We start from the raw sequence: 19,407 nt of genomic DNA on the forward strand, positions 1-19,407 counted from the left end.
ATTAAAAAATTGAATTCCAGGAAATCAAACAATGTGCTTGAATCATTGCTCTTGAGTGTCTATGCTGCTAAGTTATTATGGCAACTGAATGTTGAAGAGGCCGATCCCTACAATCTTTCAGACAGAACAATTGGAATTCCTTTAAACAGGCTTCAATAGGTAATTGCTGTTTAGACAAGTTACAATGCAATAGACTGGAATCTGACATTGAAGATGGAGAACTGGAAGAAATGGTTTATGGTCATGAAGAGTAAATTAGTTGGGAATACACACAATAAATTGTGTAATTGGGGATACAATGTGGATGGTTGGTCATAATAGACTGTAGAGCTTTATTAGTTACGTGTAAGAAGATAAACCTGTAATTCAGCTGGTGACATGGCTATCTCCATATCCATGGATCTGATTAGGGTATCCACAAATGGTTTGTTATAACCTCCTTAGTTGAATTAGACTGCTAATTAGAGATGAACGAGCATACTCACTAAAGGACAATTACTCGAGCGAGCATTGTCCTTAGCGAGTACCTGCCTGCTCGGAAGAAAAGATTCGGGTGCTGGCGTGAGGGAGCGGTGATCTGCGGGAGTGAGCAGGGGGGAGCGGGGGGGGGGGGGGAGAGGGAGAGAGAGATCTCCCCTCCGTTCCCCCCTGCTCTCCCCCGCCGCTCCATGCCCGCCACCGGCACCCGAATCTTTTCTTCCGAGCTGGCAGGTACTCGCTAAGGACAATGCTCGCTCGAGTAATTGTCCTTTAGCGAGTATGCTCGCTCATCTCTACTGCTAATCATTTTACCCTAAAGATTCGTTTGTTGGTTATTGGTTTTAAAAACCATGGCTGAAGATCCGATGGGCATTCTATTAGTATAATTGACACTGCTGTCCTGCCAGATAAGGCATGTCATTGTTGCCTAACAATGGCTTCCATGACAGCCATGTACTATGCAGACTTAGGCCTCATTCACACGAGTGATGCGTATTTACGCTGGTCGCATTGAAAATCGCATGAACAGGAAAAAGCCGCGATCAAGTCGTGGCTAAAATTAGTGTTTTCTTATCCATTCACACAGCCAGGTATGGCGTATTAGCGAAAAAATATGCTGCACCTTGGAATTCCCTCGGTCAGCATAAATGCTCGGAATTACTTCTAATTCTTTACTAGAAACAGCTGTTATGCTTTTGCAGTGTTGCACACTGCTCCCTGCCCTTTCCTTGCTCTGTAGCTCCCATCGGCTTCTATGCCCTAGCTTTTAGCTGATAGACACCTATGGGTGCTGCCAGCATATATCGGCTAAAAGATAGGGCAAATACCTATCTTTTCCGGCCGGCGTATTCGGTAGCCGATGTTCTGTCCTTTTGGACGCAGCTAAAAATCGGTTATCTGAATAAAGGCTTTGGTATCGCGGCTAGATTAGTTGCATAAAAACGCTTGTGTGAATGAGGCCTTAGCTTGTGAAATGTTTCTACGAGTGATAAAGGTGCCCGTACACATTAGAATGAAATAGCTGAAAATGGAAGAATTCAACCAAAATGATCGTTTCTCATGTGAAATGTAACAAGGACTGACTGTTTTAGATGACAAATGACACACTGCCATTGTCTGTAAAGAAGTCAGCCACATATGAGCCTGTCCGCTCCAGCTCCATTGTTGCTATTGGGGTAAATCTGAGGACCTAACTGAAGGGTGGCCAGCAACTCCATGAATACTTAATGCTCACACCTGGTAAGCATAAAAGTTGTGTGTGTGATGGTACCACATCTAGTAATGATTTTTTAGGGGTGTAACTATAGGGGATGCAGTTGCACCCAAGCCCGGGAACCTTAGGGGGCTCATAAGGCCTCACCTCTCCATATAGGGAGCCCAGTACTATGAATTAAGCATTATAGTTGGGGGCCCTGTTACAGGAGCTTCAAGTTACGCCTCTGATTTAGATAATCAATTTACTTTTATCACAGTTCCTTCATTGAGGGTAAAGTGGTTATGCCAAGATTGACACTTATCACCATCTACAGGATAGGTGGTAAGTCTCTGATCAGTGAGGATCCGGCAACATACTATCACTCTCTGCTCTTCAAAGTCTGTGGCACTGATGAAGATAGCCGAGTACAGCGCTTGGCTAACTCAAATAGTCCAATAGACCTTGAACTGAGCAGCAATGCACATGTTCGACTGCCAGTTCATCCAAACTGAGGACATGTGGTTCCTGCACTCTTCATTAATGGAGTTCCCAGCAGTAGGACCTCCAGTGTTCAGACACATCATCGAGTTAAACATCCACCCATTTAGCAGGAGAAAAAAACCCCAAAATGCACATAAAAGTCCAGAGGTAAGACATTGTGGTTTGAAATAAGCATAACATGATTTACAAGTTATACCAGAGTGGCAAACATAGTGCACATGAACATACCTTGAATGTCACTAGCAAAACAATAAAGAAAGTACATGTAGTAGTAGAGAAATAAATACCATAATGTGTCATAAGGTCAAATATTACATGAGGCCTACATGGTTACCGCAAGGTAAACTCAACCTACTTTCTAATGTCTTCCTGTTAAGCATTCGGTCTTCACACATTTCTATCATCTGAAGCTACTTGCACTGATTCATAACATCCTGAGTGACAATGTTGGGATGTTCGAAGAATTAAATGCAAGCGGAAAATCAAAATGTGGTACCGCAATGGAAGTAGTCTAAGTATGTGTAAGTAGAGAAATCTCAAAATATTTTCAGTTGTAAGATTTTTTTCAAGTGTATATCGATCTTTGAACTTTATTTTAAAGTGTTATATATAGATCTTCTTATTTCTCTACAATACAGAACAGCTTTACCCCGACAATTTGAATTCAACTGAAAGGGGGAACTTTGTTGCAGATCTGCACCAAAATCCACACCAAAAGGTGCAAATGTTGACGCAGATCTTTTGTGCATGCAGATTTGCTGTGGATTTTTCCAGCTGCAGCTGTATGTAAAAACACCCTCATAGCTCGGAGCTGAACTTATAATTATTCAGACTTTAATAGAACCTGTAAAATGCCTTATGGGTGCCTAGCTGCAGACAGCAAGCTATATTGACAGACAATCTGCATCAGGGGCGTAACTAAAGGCTCAGAGGCCCTAATGCAAAATGTGAGCTGCCCCCCCCTCTATCTGTATCTGTACCCGTACCCATACCTAAACCTGCTGCACAGAGACATAACTTGAAGCTTCTGGTCCCCAATCCAAAACCTGTAACAGGGCCCCCAATTATAATGCTTTATTCATAGTACTGGGCTCCCTATATGGAGAAGAGAGGCCTTATGGGCCCCCTAAGGCTCCTGGGCCCGGGTGCAACCACATCCCCTGCATCCACTATAGTTACGCCCCTAATCTGCATTCTGAGAACTGTCACTCATACCGAGTAGTTGAGAAGTTTTACAAAACTTGCTTCTGGAAGTTTGCAGTGCTGATTGGCAGATCTGTCTGTCTGCACAGTAAAGGCCCATTTAGACACAGCAATTATCGCTCAAAATTCGCTCAAAAGCCATCTTTTGAGCGATAATCGTTGGGTGTAAATGTGCCCATCTTTCACTTTTGTGCCGAACAATGGATTTCAGTTCTGCGTGAAATCCATTGTTCGGCAGAACAGCTGATAAGACGGACCGCACGCTGTGTTGACTTAAATGGGAAAAATTGGCTTCTACCTCAATGGGATTTTTTTACCTTCCTCTGGATCACCATTGGGGGGCAGTAGGCTGAACTGGATGTTTCTATGTCTTTATTCAACCTTACGTACTATGTTACTATGTATCTTACTACGATATGTTAATGAATCATCCAAGTACAATGTATGCTCATTTAATCAGGTCTGTAAATTAATGTTTTTTAATCAGCATGAACAAAAAAATACAAGACACTCTATTGAAATACATTAAAGGCTATGTTGTGTAGTAAGTGCATCTCAAATACTGAATGATATCTTAATTTGGCAGAATATATGATTGTTATATGTAAAGTTACATTTCTATAGCAAATTCTAACCATGAAACAGTTCAGAAGACTAAAATATACTTCACAGCCTACTTAAAATTGAGAAAAAATATTAAACTTTAATGTTACTACTTTATGCTAGAATTGTGTCGTAACTTTGTTGCTTACCATTGTCTAGCTTTTCCGTTGCATGTCAGGGAACGTAATAGTTTAACTCGATAGCAATCTCCATAGGAAATCCACACTGGCGTTAACAGATTTTAGTTCAAAGTGCTTCAGCCGTGCCACATTAAACATCGACTTTCATTTCATGGGCTTTTTTGCTCCATACAGTTCCCTCATTGTTGACATAATTCTTGAACTAAATAAACAATTAAGACAATCAAAAGAAAAGAAAATGTGCCTGCTATCTTATAAGAAATAGTCTTAAGGCTCATTTACACTGTTGCGTCCTCCGGACGTGCAACCTCAATAACATAAATCAAACGCACAACTGTGCAAAGGAAACATAACACTATGGGGAATACTCTCCCTATAGTCCCCTAACCCGGGAGGGGGCCCTGCCTACTCGGCGGACCGATCGCTCTGACAAGTGCGAGCCCGCACGCGTGCCTGGGCCACTAAGGCCACTAACAAGTCCCTATCAGGGAGCCCTAGCACAAAATAGAAGCGAAACAGAACCAAACAAAACAGAAAAGAACTTAGCTTGCATGGAGAGCTTCTGCCAAGCTGTGTTGCTCCGTCGCTGTCCAAACTGCAACTGAAGTGATTGACCAGCACAGGAGATAGTGCTGGCCTTGATTAAATAGGAGCCAGGCTACTCAGCACCAGGTGCTGACTGACCTTACTCCTGCAGCTACCACACCCCTCATCTCCTGGAGAAGCAAGGGCACACCCAAAACCTGGTCTGGCCTGCAGGCAAGGCGCAGGCCTCAGCACGGCTGCAACATACACGCAAAGACAATCTTTCAAACGATTGAAAGATTGACAGTTCTAGCGATCATTTTGCATAAAGTACTAAGTAATTATCAGCTTCATTTGCAAGTAAACGAGCCTCCAGCAGCTGTTTGAAAAGCCCAGCATGTAGTCTGGACTTTGCACTCAGCTGCATTGTCTTTGCAGGGGCTGCAGTGGGCTGTCAGCTGAATACAATGTAATCAGCTGCTACCATGGAGAACACAGCGTGCGGTGGTCCCTCTCTCTCCGGCTGAAAGATGGATTTTATGCTCACCTAAAAATCATGGTTCAGTCGAAAAGTGAAAAAACGAAGCGTTTACATGCAACGATTATCACACAACAGCCATTGTTTGAATGAATTTTGAGCTTTATAGTTAAATTAAATAACAAAGATTTTTGGTAAATGCAAAATAAAATCATTGAATCATCCAAAGCACATAAAGCTTGCAAGTACAACACTTAGGCTGCCTGTCCACGGGCAGGAGCCAGGAGACGGATCTCCGCAGTGAACCTATCTGACAGATAGGCTCACCGCGGAGAATCGCGGCAATTCTCAGCATGCTGCGACTTGCCGCCCACGAGCGGAGAATGGTGCACTGGAAAGCGTGCACTGCGTTCCCCGCGGCCGGATTATCGCCGCTGGGAACGCAATGCAAAAATGCCTGTGGACATGCAGCCTTATGCTGAGGCGACAAAGATGAGAAAACTATGTTAAAAGGAATATGTTTTATTATTAGCTATCTCTAAATTACTTTCAGTATGACTATAGTATGTAACCACTTCTACATTACTATGACTTATTTAACTTACTTCTTTCTCTTGACATGCAGCTACTTCCTTCACACCAAACTGCGCAGTCTTGTTCACTACTCATACCTAATTTTGGCAAACAGTGTCATGTATATGTATTTGCTTTAAAGAGGCAGTCATCTGTGCTCATGGCCAGCATATGTTAGAACATAGTTAACTATTAGAGATGAGCGAACGTACTCGTTTAGCGCGATTTTGCACTCGAGCAGCGCTTTTTTCGAGTAACTGACTACTCGGGCGAAAAGATTCGGGGGGCGCCGGGGGTGAGCGGGGGGTTGCAGAGGGGAGTGGGGGGGGGGGGGGGGGGGGGAGAGAGAGCTCCCCCCTGTTCCCCACTGCTACCCCCACTCCTCCACGCCGCCCCCGGCGCCCCCGAATCTTTTCGCCAGAGTGGTCAGTTACTCGAAAAAAGCAGTGATCGAGTACGAAATCACCCTAAACGAGTACGTTCGCTCATCTCTATCAACTATGCACTTAACGTGTTAAATACACAGTTTCAACAAGTTTTATTGGCTTTTGTTGTGTTAAGTGTCTATTTAAAGTTTGCTGCAACTGTCAATTTAATGTGTGAAGCATCAAGTTAATGCTAGTTAAATCTGTAACAATAAAGTAACTTTAGATCGGCATGTACTATGCCATTGCTCAAATTCTGATATACAGTCGAACAAGTGTTCTTATATTACTACTACTGTTTAAATGGATTAAATACACCGGTCCACATTATTTTTTTTCACAAGAATATTTAATGGTAATTCTAGTAATATTTCACCTCCTGAATTCGAATATGAAGATTGTTTTCGATCAGGTAGGGTTTTTTTGTGACACTTAAATGTAAACTAAAGTCTACTTGCCTCCGCTGCATATAAAACTGAGACTGATAAAACAATTTGTAAAGGCAATTGATAAAAATCCTGTAGCATTTATGCATTTGAAATCTAAATTTCCTAAACTTAGTGGTGCGAAACTGAAAGAAGGAATTTTTTATAGGCCACAATTAAGATAACTGATGGATGATAAAAAATTTCAGGAATTGTTAAATCCATTACAAAAGGCAGCCTGGTTGTCATCACAAATGTCTCTTTTTCGTAGAAATCATAATTCAGAAAACTATTGCGATCTAGTGATGATCTTGTGATATCATTAGAGATGAGCGAGCACCCAAATGCTCGGGTCTGTGTTATTCGAGTCGAGCTTTTCGTAAAATTCGAGAGCTCTACTCGAGTAACGAACCCCATTGACTACAATGGGAGACTCGAGCATTTTTGTATGTGGGACTCCGGGTGCCGAGCTTTTTTTTTTTCTCTTGGTTCTCTCTCTCCCCTTCCTGACAAAAAATTTGCCCATGACTCGCGCTGCGGCGGGAAGGGGCCAAAACAGGCACGTCACAGTGGGGAGGAGCCAAAAACTGGGCGGGGTCGAACACGATTTGATGCTCGTTTGAGTAACGAGCACCATCGAGTACGCTAATACTCGAACGAGCATCAAGCTCGGCAAAGTATGTTCGCTCAACTCTAGATATTATACCAAGTTATGGGATGCAAAATGTCCTTAAAACTTCACTTCTTGGACTCCCACCTAGACTTCTTCCCAGAAAATCTTGGGTCTGTCAGTCATCAGCATGACAAGCGTTTCCATCACCAGATTTCTAGGATGAAACAGAGGTACCAATATCTTTCCTGATGTATTTATTTATGAGTGCATTCTACAGATAGCAAAGTCTGCAGTTTTCTCCATGTGCAGTGAAGACAGCGAAGCACTAAACTTCTCCCACCAGCTCAGAGAGAACTGAAAATTACAGATACTATAAAGCCTGTAGAGAGGAAAATGGGTGGAAAGTGCAAAGAAACAGGTCATATAATGACTAGAAATAGTGCTGTTCCTCATATACACACAGGGTAGCTGATTCTGAAAAGTTAGATATTAGAGATGAGCGAGTATACTCGCTAAGGCACTTTACTCGAGCGAGTAGTGCCTTAGCCGAGTATCTCCCCGCTCGTCTCTAAAGATTCAGGGGCTGGTGGGGGGCATGGAGATCTCTCTCTCCCTCACTCCCCCCCACTCCCCCCCTTCCCGCTTCCCACCGCAACTCACCTGTCACCCGCACCGGCCCCATAATCTTTAGAGACGAGCGGGGAGATACTCGGCTAAGGCACTACTCGCTCGAGTAATTTGCCTTAGCGAGTATACTCGCTCATCTCTATTAGATATACTTTAATATACACTGTGTGCTTCTTGGCTTAAATGGAAATGCGAAAATCAAGAGATTTCTTTGCATGTATTTAGTTGAAATTGTTAGTTGAATTTCTGTGAGGATGATCAGGTTGTAGAAATAAAGTATTTGAACTCCACCTTGTAATTAGTTTACAAAATGAAATCATGAAACATGACACTGAACAATTGTCAGCGCAAAGTGAAAGAGGGAAATGAATGAGGAATGAATTGGCTGGCAACCCTACAAAGGAAATGCCAGGCTTATCTTTTGTTTGAGAAGTCTTTGTCAGCCCTCAGCCTAGCTAGTACAAAGTAAATATGAATACCTTAGTTGTAGTCTGCAGACAGACTTTTTTCTGTAATCTTCTTAGGCTGGGTCCACACGAGGGGGAGGGGGGAAAGGTGATGGGGTGGGGGGTGAGTTGCAGCTGAATGTCCGCAGTGGCTATTTGGCTGCAAATCAGCAGTGAAAAGCCTGCCTCCAAATTCCCACCATTTGGTGTGGATTTGGAAGCGGTTTTTATCACATATACCTGTGTGGATTCACCCTCTCATTGAGAAGACGTGTATTCCGCAGCGGAAACAGCAATAGAATTGGCATGCTGCGGAACTGATTGTCAATTTCTGTTTTGTGCGTATTATTTCCACAGTTTGTAAAATGCGGAGCGTCCGCACGGAAATCCTCCCCGTGTGATTCCAGCCTGAGGGTGCATTCAGACGACCGTATATCGGCTGGGTTTTCTTACCCAGCCAATATACGGCGTCTCTCTCTGCAGGGGGAGGAGGCTGGAAGAGCCAGGAGCAGTACACTCAGCTCCCGCCTCCTCTCCACCCCCTCTCCCCCCCTCTGCACTATTTGCAATGAGAGGAGGCGGGACAGGGGCTGGGCTAAGTTCCGGGAATTAGCCCCAACCCCTCCCCGCCTCTCCTCATTGAAAATAGTACAGGGGGGTGGAGAGGAGGCAGAGAGGGGGCGGAAGCTCAGAGCACTGCTCCCGGCTCTTCCTGCCTCCTCCCCCTGCAGAGAGAGACGCCGTATATCGGTTGGGCCTGAAAACCCAGCCAATATACAGTTGTCTGAATGCACCCTTAGGGTGCTTTTACATGGAATGATGACAGAGTTCGCTCGGGCAGCCTGTTTATACAGGCAGATAAATCATTTACTCATTCACTCGCAAATCATTTACATTCACTGTACTAGTGAACGACTGAGCGATCGGTATTAAAACCGAAGGATTAGCGAACAAGCCAATGATGATTTCCGTGCTTACATGAAATAAACACTATCAAACAAAATATCATTCAGTGTTGGATCTTTGGCTGTTTACACTGAACAATATCATTCAAATTCGAACGATCCAGCGATTTAAAAAAAAAAACAAAACAACATTTTTTGAACAATATCGTTCCATGTAAAAGCCCTCAGCTTGTTCTACCTGGTGTCTGCACCACAGGCCGCCCTCAGTGTTCTTCTCCCCAGTATTGTATTACGGTAAATGAAGTAAAGAATGAATTTAGCTTTAATTTCCTACAGCATTAAATTTATAAACTAGTAGTCCTTATGGTAGTCCGGCTAACCTATGATTTTCAGATAGATGAGCTTGTTCCTGGAACATGCACCCTACTAGTATAGAGGAACAACTGTAGTTTAAAGGGGTTCTGTCATTAAAAAAAAATTCTATACTTACCTATTTCACCCCCGTCAGTCTACTTACCAGATCTTCACCTCATCAATCTTCTCCTGTCTCCTGCAGTCCAGGGGGCTAACCTCACCTCACACTGCCTGATTCTTTTCCTTCCTATGAAGTTACATACATTGGCTGACAGTCTTCTTCCTGCAAGCCAATGAACGTTATGTCACAGCTCACAGGCCAGTAGAGGAAGTACCGATCTACTTCAGAGGCTGCTCATGCATGCTTTCTCTGAAATAGATTAGAATTCCTTCCTAGGCAGTGAAGCTACAGCACAGGGATGTGACCTTCACTGACACGGTGCAGAGTTTGAGCTGCAGGCCAGGGAGATCTCTCTTGTTCAGACACAACTGCACTCAGTAGTGCTGAGCATATCTGCGCATACGACAATGTACTTTCAGCCTAAACGGTAGGAATGAGCTTCCATGTGTGAAACACTGAATGATTAGTGAGCAAGAACTGCATGATTTTCAATGAGAATCGTGCAGTCTAAACACGCTGCCTGAGCGCGAACAAAGTATAACCAGCTCATTCGCTTGGACAAACGAGAATCATCAGATTCTAATTCAGTGTAAAAGGGGCATTATTAAGCTTTATTCCAAAAGTAGAGCTTCAACCTAGTTATTTCACACATGGCCCTCTGTTAGACTTCCAAATTGTTTGGACCCAGAGGCGTAACTTGAAGCTCCTGGGCCCCAATGCAAAACCTGGAACGGGGCCCCCAACTATAAAGCTTTATTCATAGTACTGGGCTCCCTTTATGGAGAAGAGAGGCCTTATGGGCCCCCCAAGGCTCCTGGGCCCTGGTGCAACCGCATCCCCTGCATCCTCTATAGTTACGCCCCTGTTTGGACCTATTGTAGTACACCCCTAGATTTCTACAAGACCCTCCTGTACCTATTTATTCCTGCAATTTCATACAAATCCAATGAAAAACTGCTGCCTGCTCCCCTTGATGACAAATTATGGAGATATTCTCTCTATTGTTCACGGTGTATGAACGTGCAGGGACTCCATGTACTGCCATGGCTCTGCCAGTGTACATGAGGCCTAAAAGTAGTAAATATGTTACTAATAGTTTTTAGGTGTAGCTACTTTCATGACAAATGTTTTGGTTTTCCTTTTATGATGCATAAAAAATAACAGTTTCTGCCATTGTTAGAAGCAGTTGTGATTTTCATTTGCTACATTCTTGAAACCCATGAATTGGTAGTTTCTGCTAGTTAAATACTTTCTTGTAAAAACACATCTTTATGCAATTGTGATGCCAAATACTTTACTGGGGAATTTACAGTTTACGGAAAACAGTGCTATATTAAACCGTATAAAGTTTATCTTTCACAACAGAGAATTTTTGCAAAAGAAAGACGTTAAAGAATTTGGAGGACCAAACTAAACAGCAATTGATCCACTCAGCAGTTTTTTGGCTCTGTACTGTTTATTATAATGGTGAAGCAGTATAATGAGACTGCGGTCTAAAATATGAAGAATCACACAACAATAATGTTGGTCTTTAGCAGAGGCCTAGCTCACACAAACAGGTCAGATTGGAATTTTTTTTTAATGGGTGAAATGGGAGTGTTTTTACAGCGTTCATGGTGCAGTAACATTTTAATACTGAAAAAAGATCCATGTTTATCTAGTTCAGACTATTACACCCCCAATGTTGATCCAGAAGATGGGAAAAAAACTCCATGAGAAAGAAGCTAATTTTCATAATTTTAGGGAAAAAATTCCTTTCTGTCGCGGCTTGTCGGTTGCGACAGCGTCGTGGCATGGTGGCCTCGACACAGGCCAAGACCTGTCACTTTGTAATGCAGGACATGGGTTGATGTACCATGTGCAGAGACTGCTGGGTGCTGTCTCTCTTTGCTGCATGATCCATGCTGGATTAGTCATGCCTGGGAGAAAGTTGGAGGTGTGCTTCTCTAATTGCTGTGCCAGTCCTGAGGTGTGGGGTAGCTTTATATTCTCACCCCCTCCCTTTGTTCAGTGCTGCTTATTCGGCTCCATGGAGGAGTAGTGGAGAGTGGAGCTCCTCTGTGCTGGGTGTATTGCTACTACCAGATAAGTTGCTGCGATTTCTTTTTCAGTTGTATTTCTGTTTTCCTTTCTGTATTGCTTTGCTGTTCAGTTCATCTTTCCAGGGGACTCTATAGGGACAGTCAGGGCCCAGAAAGAAGACTGTGGGGCTGCCTCTATCGAGGTCATACTCCGCTTCTAGGCAGGGACCCTTCACCCCCCTGCTAGGTTAGGGCCAGGCTTCCTTCTCCCTGGAGTGGTGCTACTGTTCAGCATAGCGTGGTGTGCTTCGGTCTCCAGCAGTGGGTACGTTCTCTGATGCCGTGCTGAGCGTAGTATTCTTGTGTCGCACAGGCCTTACATACTAGTTTACGTACTCCTGTTGTGGTGTGCACTTTTCTACAGTGCATAGTATTATCAAGTGCATTAGTTGTGATCGTAACCCTGTGTCCGAGCTGAGCGTGGTGCTCGTGTGCCGCATGGACGTTACACTTTCCGACTCCAATCTGGCAATCAAAATAATTCCCGGATCATTGACCCTTCTGCAGTAATTAGTGACATAACATGTAATATGTTCAGTACAGTACAAATGTTAATCTTTAGGTTTTGTATGTTGTACTACTTAAAACAAGTATAATTAAATGTAATTTAACAAGTCTAATAAAAATAGTTACATTATCAGTAGGAAGTGATACAAGACCTTTGTCTTATGAAATAATGTATAATGTACCATGCAGATAAAGTTTGGAGCATTCATAATCTCCTTCCGTCTGTTGTTTCATCACCTCTATTTGCAAATTAAACATCAGTTAATTGATAAGAAATCTACATCAGTAAATGGAGCCATATGATCAGTCCAATCCATTCATAAAAAAACATTCATCCATCCATCCATTCATAAAAGACAAAAGGATAGAAAGAAGAAGTAAAGGATATGTGCAAAACAAGAGAACGGAAGGTGAGAAGAGACGGCAGCACCGATGGAGGTATCTAAGGCTAAGTGCACACTAGCTGTAACTGAGTTGCGCCCAAGAGGCTCAGATGCAAATCACACTGGTTCGGACATAAGTTGTTTGAAAAGTCAATGACCATTTAAATGGCCTGCTGGCAGCACAAAGAGAACTACGAAATATTAACCGTGTGCTATGTGGCACAGGTTGGTGTGTACAAGTCCAGTAACTCTCCGCTTAACTTCAGCTTCCATTGGTTGTTTCTGACCATACGTATTGTGCTCAGTCCCTGATTCTTGTATTGGTACAATATTCTACAGTGCTATTCCAATTTATATTGACACTTTGGCAGCTACAAAGGGTGAGCGCTCAATATGGCCAAAAGTGCACAGTACTGGCCCTGCCCTGCTCCAACTCTGTTTTGGTGATTGGTGGTAGACGTCAGACTCTCACTGGTCAGACCTTGATGGCATAAACTAGCAATATGCCATCGGTTTCTTAAATGAAAACCGCATTAATAAAACACAACATAAACATTTTCATACTAAATGGAAAACTTTGAGAAAGTACACATGGCACAAGAGAAAGTATACGAATTATATCATTGTTATACAAATGTAGTCATGTGGTTTATCGACTGCTCCATCTGGTTTATTGCATTTGTGAGCCTTACCTCTGAATGAACCTAGCATAGAAGAAATGTTATTTAGTTTTCTCATCCATACTTGGGCGAGTGGATAATATCATTAGTTGTTTCCGACCATGGCAACTGCAATCAGTTCAATTACAGCTCTCCTACACAAAGTGACAGTGCATGAATCCAGTTATGCCTGGGGATGCGTGATAAGCCTGTTCCTCGCTGGAGCTTTGTAAAGGTCACATTGCCTTTACATCAGAAAAGAAATATATGTTTTTTTTGTAAACAAGGCTGTCTATAAGATTACATTCTGTGTGCTACTATCAATAAGATGGGATCATTGTATTGTCTGCAGTATGTTCATCATCCTCTGCATATAATACTTTCTTAAAGAAATTACAAATTACATTTTTTTTACAAACTCCTTTATAAAATGTGGCTGGAGGTTTATGGAACACAGAGTCACTACAGGTCCATGTGCCACTGTGTCATGTCTCCATGAATATCCGTAATCCTCTTTAGACGAAATTCACCTTGGGGAGAATAATGCCATATACATCATGCCAGAGGTTTTTTTTTCTCATTCCATATAAATATATTTGTCCCATCCTTTATATCCACAATATACAGTATTTATGAATTATGTGATTGTCACATTCACACACTGCTGTTACTTTTTCAGAACCTTGGCTATTCCACACTGTAGTTTTCTAACTGCAAATAGTATCTATCTATCTATCTATCTATCTATCTATCTATCTATCTATCTATCTATCCATCCATCTATCTCATATCTATCTATCTATCTATCTCATTTCTATCTATCTAATATCTATCTCATATCTATCTATCTCATATCTATCTATCTATCTATCTCATATCTATCTATCTATCTCATATCTATCTATCCATCTATCCCATATCTATCTATCTATCTATCTATCCCATATCTATCTATCTATCTATATATCTATCTCATATCTATCTATCTCATATCTATCTATCTATCTCATATCTATCTATCTATCTATCTATCTCATATCTATCTATCTATCTCATATCTATCTATCTATCTCATATCTATCTATCTATCTATCTATCTATCTCATGTCTATCTATCTATCTCATATCTATCTATCTATCTATCTCATATCTATCTATCTGTTCTCTATCTATCTCATATCTATCTATCTATCTATCTATCTATCTATCTATCTATCTAATATCTATCTATCTATCTAATTATCTATCTATCTCATATCTATCTATCTCATATCTATCTATCTCATATCTATCTATCTATCTATCTCATATCTATCTATCTAATATCTATCTATGTATCTCATATCTATCTATCTATCATCTATCTATCTATCTCATATCTATCTATCTCATATCTATCTATAAATCTCTCTCTCTCATATCTATCTATAAATCTATCTCTCTCATATCTATCTATCTATCTCATATCTATCTATCTATCTATCTATCTATCTATCTATCTATCTATCTATCTATCTATTTATCTATCTATCTCATATCTATCTATCATCTATCTCATATCTATCTATCTATCTATCTATCTATCTATCTATCTATCTATCTATCTATCTATCTATCTATCTATCTATCTATCTATCTATCTATCTATCTATCTCTCACTAATATACAAGCCCAGAACCCAGCATTAAGAGTTCTCATGTACTTTTCTATTTTCTGTGATTCTAATAGATGCAGGTTCCACTTATGGGATGTAGGATAAAGTAGCCCCTCTCAATATAGGACACACAGACAACTCTCCAGGACCACTCCTCATTCACTCACTTGCTTTCACAATTGGGCAACTTTTACGTTTTAGCCCTGACTATCAAGGGCTTCAGCTCCGCCATCCCTTCCACTGTCTACTGCACCCAGTCGCCTCCAGTCCAGAGCACATAAAAATGGGATTTTTAAAAAAAAGCAGACTAAAAGATATTGAGATCAGAGCTCTGTGGAGGTCCTGGAAGTGATGATATGGCCCCCAATGAGCTCTGATCTTAACATCTTTGAGTCTGTCTAGGGTTACATGAAAAGAGAGAAAGATTTGAGCATGGCTAGATCCACAGATCTATGATTAATTCTCCAAGATGTTTGCTCGCAGAAGAGGAATGGGACAGGGCTCTAACTTGACCTGAACTTTTTCTTAGAACCATAATGAACACCTAACACAATTACTTATTATTCATAGTACGTTCTATATGACGTCTAGATTAAATAAGTTTCAGCCTGATTATGCTAATATCTGCTCAAGTGCAGAAGCCCACTTGGAATATTTTTCCATCTAATTGGAGAATGTCCCAGTGTTCACGGCTTTTGGGAACAAGTGATAAAATTCCTCAAAGATGACATAAGCTCACCAGTCACACACTGCCCAAAAATGCATTTCCTCTTTGTTGAACCAAATGAGTACAGAAACATTGTGGCCACTTCATCCAAGTATGATCCTGTTAGTACTCAAACTGCCATACTTTTCATAGTAGCTATTCTGAGTACTGCAACCTTGTGCCATTGAAGTGAATTGTGGATAATCTCATTGATTTTCTTTGACTATGACTCTTGTGATACAAAAGTTTTCGATAAAGGTGATGCCATATAAAGAGCCCATAGATCAATTATTGAACATTGGACCTAATCCATGCATAGTCCAGTGGATTTGCAGTTGACTAAAACATAGATATCATAGTGTAGTTGTTAACGGAGTGTATTCTGAACAGAGCCTGGTTACAAATGGTGACTACAAGGGTCTGCCCTGGGTCCTGCTCATTCCAATGTTTGTAAGTGACATTGAAAAAGGTTTGGCAGGTTAGGTTTGTTTGTTTGCTGATGACATAAAAGGGTTAATAGGGTTGATATTCCTGGTGGTGGCTTGAACATGGAAAATGATTTAGCTTTACTAGATAAATGGTGAAACTAATGGAAACTGCAGCTCAATGTTTCTAAATGTAAAATAATGCACTTGGAGAAAAGGAAACCTTGGACTGAGTATTGTAGCAACAGTAGTGTATTGTCCAGGACTTTAGAAGAGAATGATTTATGGGTTCTGATGTCTGACAACTTCAAAATGAGTCAGCCGTGTGGTCACTCAACAGGAAAAGTAAGTAGGATGCTCGGCTGCATAGCTAGAGGTATGACCAGTAGAAAGTGGGAGATTGTGATCCTGCTGTCTAGAGCTCTGGTGAGACCACATCTGGAATACTGAGTTCAGTTCTGGAGAACTCATCTACAGGAAGACATTGAAAAAATTAGAAAGTATCGAAAGGCGAGCTATAGAAATGGTGGAAGGTCTCAAGAACAAAACTTATCAAGAAAGACTTAAAGAACTTATTCTGTATAGCCTGGAGGAGAGAAGGGAAAGGGGGACATGACGTTAATGTTAAAGGTTTAAAAAAGGTTTGGGAGAGAAATGTAGAAACTAAGTAGAAGAACAAGAGGGCACAATCTAAGATACGTTGGGAGGAAGATCAGAAACTACCGGTATGTGAGAAGTTATTATTTTATTGACAGTGTATGCTTGGAACAAACTTCCAGCAGATATGGGTGGAGAAATCCATCATAAGTAAGTTTAACCCATTAAGGACATGGCCTATTTTGGGCTTAAGGACACAACGATTTTTGGCGGATTTTCCTCTCCATTTTTCAAAAGCCATAACTTTTATACTTTTGTGTCGACGCGGCCGTATAAGGACTGTAGTTTTTGTTGGTGCCATTTTTGGGTACATTGACTATATTGTAAAAGTTTTATTATTTTTTTTATGATAACAGGGAGAGAAAACGCATCAATTCTGCCATAGATTTTTTTTTTTTTTTTTTTTAACAGCGTTAATCATGCAGCATAAATGATACAATGCATTTGTTTTGTTACAACGATACCAAAATTCTTATATTTTTTTTAGGTTTTTCCACTTTTTTGCAATAAAAACCCTTATTTTTGGAAATCTTTTTTTTTTCTACATCGCTGCATTCAAAGTCCTGTAACATTTTATTTTTATATGTACAAAGCTCTGTGAGGGCTTATTTTTTGCGAGACGAGCTGTAGTTTTTATTGGTACCATTAGCATTTTGCCTGTTTTTTAGTTTTTTAAAACTTTTTTTGCAAAATAAAAAGCATGTTCAACTTTTTGTACACGTCATTACGGATGTGTGCCATTTTAATTTTTTTAAACTTTTTTATGCTAATATGAGAAAAAGCATTTTTATTAGCTTTTTTTTAACCATCTATGTCCTTCTGAGGGACTTAAAGCACAGCACTGATGATCGCTGTGATAAGGCATGGCAGGACTCATGGCAACAGGCTGGTCTCTCTGCGATTATATCGCAAGAGCCCGGCAACTTCACAGAGGGAGCGCGCTCCCTCTGTGAACCCTTCCCATGCCACTATCTATATAGATCGTGGCAGGGAAGGGGTTAACAGCGGGGGGCGCATCTCCAATGCACCCCCGCAGCTGCAGCGGGAGGCCGGCTATGACCGACAGCCGGCTCCCGCTGCGGGATAGCGCACGATCAGTCATGATCTCGCGCTATTCCTATGACGTAAGGGTACGTCATTTTGCGGGAAGTACCCCGCTCCCATGACGTACTCTTACATCATGGGGAGGGAAGGGGTTAAACATGTCTGGGATGAGATAAATATACATTTAGCCTAAAACAGAAATAAAATGGATATAATATAAGGGCAGACTAGATGGACCACGTGGGGTTTTTCTGCCGTCAAGCATTTCTATTTTTAAAATATCGTATATAACAAAGGAGGACTCCAAAAAAAGAGAAATACTATTTGTAACCTTTGGCTCCACCAATATTTCTCACCCAGCGCTGCAGTTTTTTAACCCACGACATTGAAGACTAACATTGCTGTATCTTTAGAAAGTACATTAGAAATTAGCAACAAAACCAATACATAGTATACAATATAATTTGGCCTTTTCTCTCCCATCTGCTTTTCTTCCTCTTTCACTTCATCTTTTCTGGGATTTCTCTGTGTTGTAACTTTCTCGGGGTATAATCCATTCAAGTTATTTTAGTTCTCCAACTTTTGTAACATGCAAATAAACGTAAAGTCATAGCAAGCATAAGAATGTTTTTGTAAAATACAAAAACACTTTTTTGAAATATGGTTACTGATAGTATTGATTTTACAGACATTGGCCAATCAGAAGTATCAATTTAAGGCTCATTTACACGTAACGGTTATCGCTCAAAATTCATCAAACGATCAAAAATGAGTGATAATTGTTACATGTAAATGCAGGTATTGTGCAGTTTTTGTCTAAATGATGATTTTAAGGTGAACTTAAAATCCATCCTTCAGCCGCAGAGAGATAAAGTATCTCTCAGTAGACCGCATATTGTGTTCTCTGCGGGAGCCAGGAGATTACATTGTATTCTGCTGGCAGCCCCAACAAGAACAATGCAGCTGTTTGCACTTCCAGGGCATGTGATTAGTTACATGCTGAGCTCTGCAAACAGCTGGTGGAGTGCTAAGTGTCCATTAACACTTTATGCAAAAAGATAGCTAAAACTTTCGATCTTTCAATTGTTTGAAAGATTATCTCTGCGTGTAAATGGGCCTTTACAGATAGGCAAAAGGCTCATTTTACACACTGTGGCTTTGCATTGTTGTTTCCACACTGCTAATGCACAATAGATTACAGTACAACACAAGTGAATGGGGTTTTCAAAACTCCATACACATTAAGGCCTTAGTCACACGGGCGTTTTTTCGCGCGATTTGCGCATGCGCATGCGCATGCGATTTGCGCATATATAGAACCAATGGTTCGCTATGGTATCGGTCACATGTCCGCTTTTTATGCGCATATGCGAAAAATTATAGGACACGACGATTCGCAGATCGCGCCTATCTGCGTTCTGCGTTTTATGTGCGCACCAAAATCATTTTTTTCGCCGGTCAGAGGAAGTTTCATGCGCATTTTGATGCGCACGGCGATTTTTCTCCGGTCAGACGGGCGTTTTGCTGCGACGATTAACGCGGCTAGGTGCAGATTTTTCCCGCGATTTTTCGCCTCCGGTCACGCGATTTGCGCATGCGCATGCGACATGCGATGTGCAAATTGCGCGAAAAAACGCCCGTCTGACTAAGGCCTTAGTGTAAAAAATTAACATGGAA

General features: G+C 41.3%; 1 protein-coding gene across 1 annotated transcript in view; it reads right to left on the reverse strand.

Annotated features, from left to right (window-relative positions):
• The window catches only part of NEDD9 (neural precursor cell expressed, developmentally down-regulated 9), an 87,127-nt gene that overhangs the window by 56,934 nt on the left and 10,786 nt on the right, over nucleotides 1–19,407 (reverse strand). Inside the window, exon 2 of the mRNA XM_066579364.1 lies at nucleotides 4,132–4,324. Coding sequence (XP_066435461.1) covers nucleotides 4,132–4,134 — 3 coding nt within the window. The 5' untranslated portion in view covers nucleotides 4,135–4,324. The remainder of the gene's footprint in view (nucleotides 1–4,131; nucleotides 4,325–19,407) is intronic.

This window comes from Eleutherodactylus coqui, chromosome 9 (genome assembly GCF_035609145.1).
Source record: "Eleutherodactylus coqui strain aEleCoq1 chromosome 9, aEleCoq1.hap1, whole genome shotgun sequence".
Classification (NCBI taxonomy): Eukaryota; Metazoa; Chordata; class Amphibia; order Anura; family Eleutherodactylidae; genus Eleutherodactylus; species Eleutherodactylus coqui.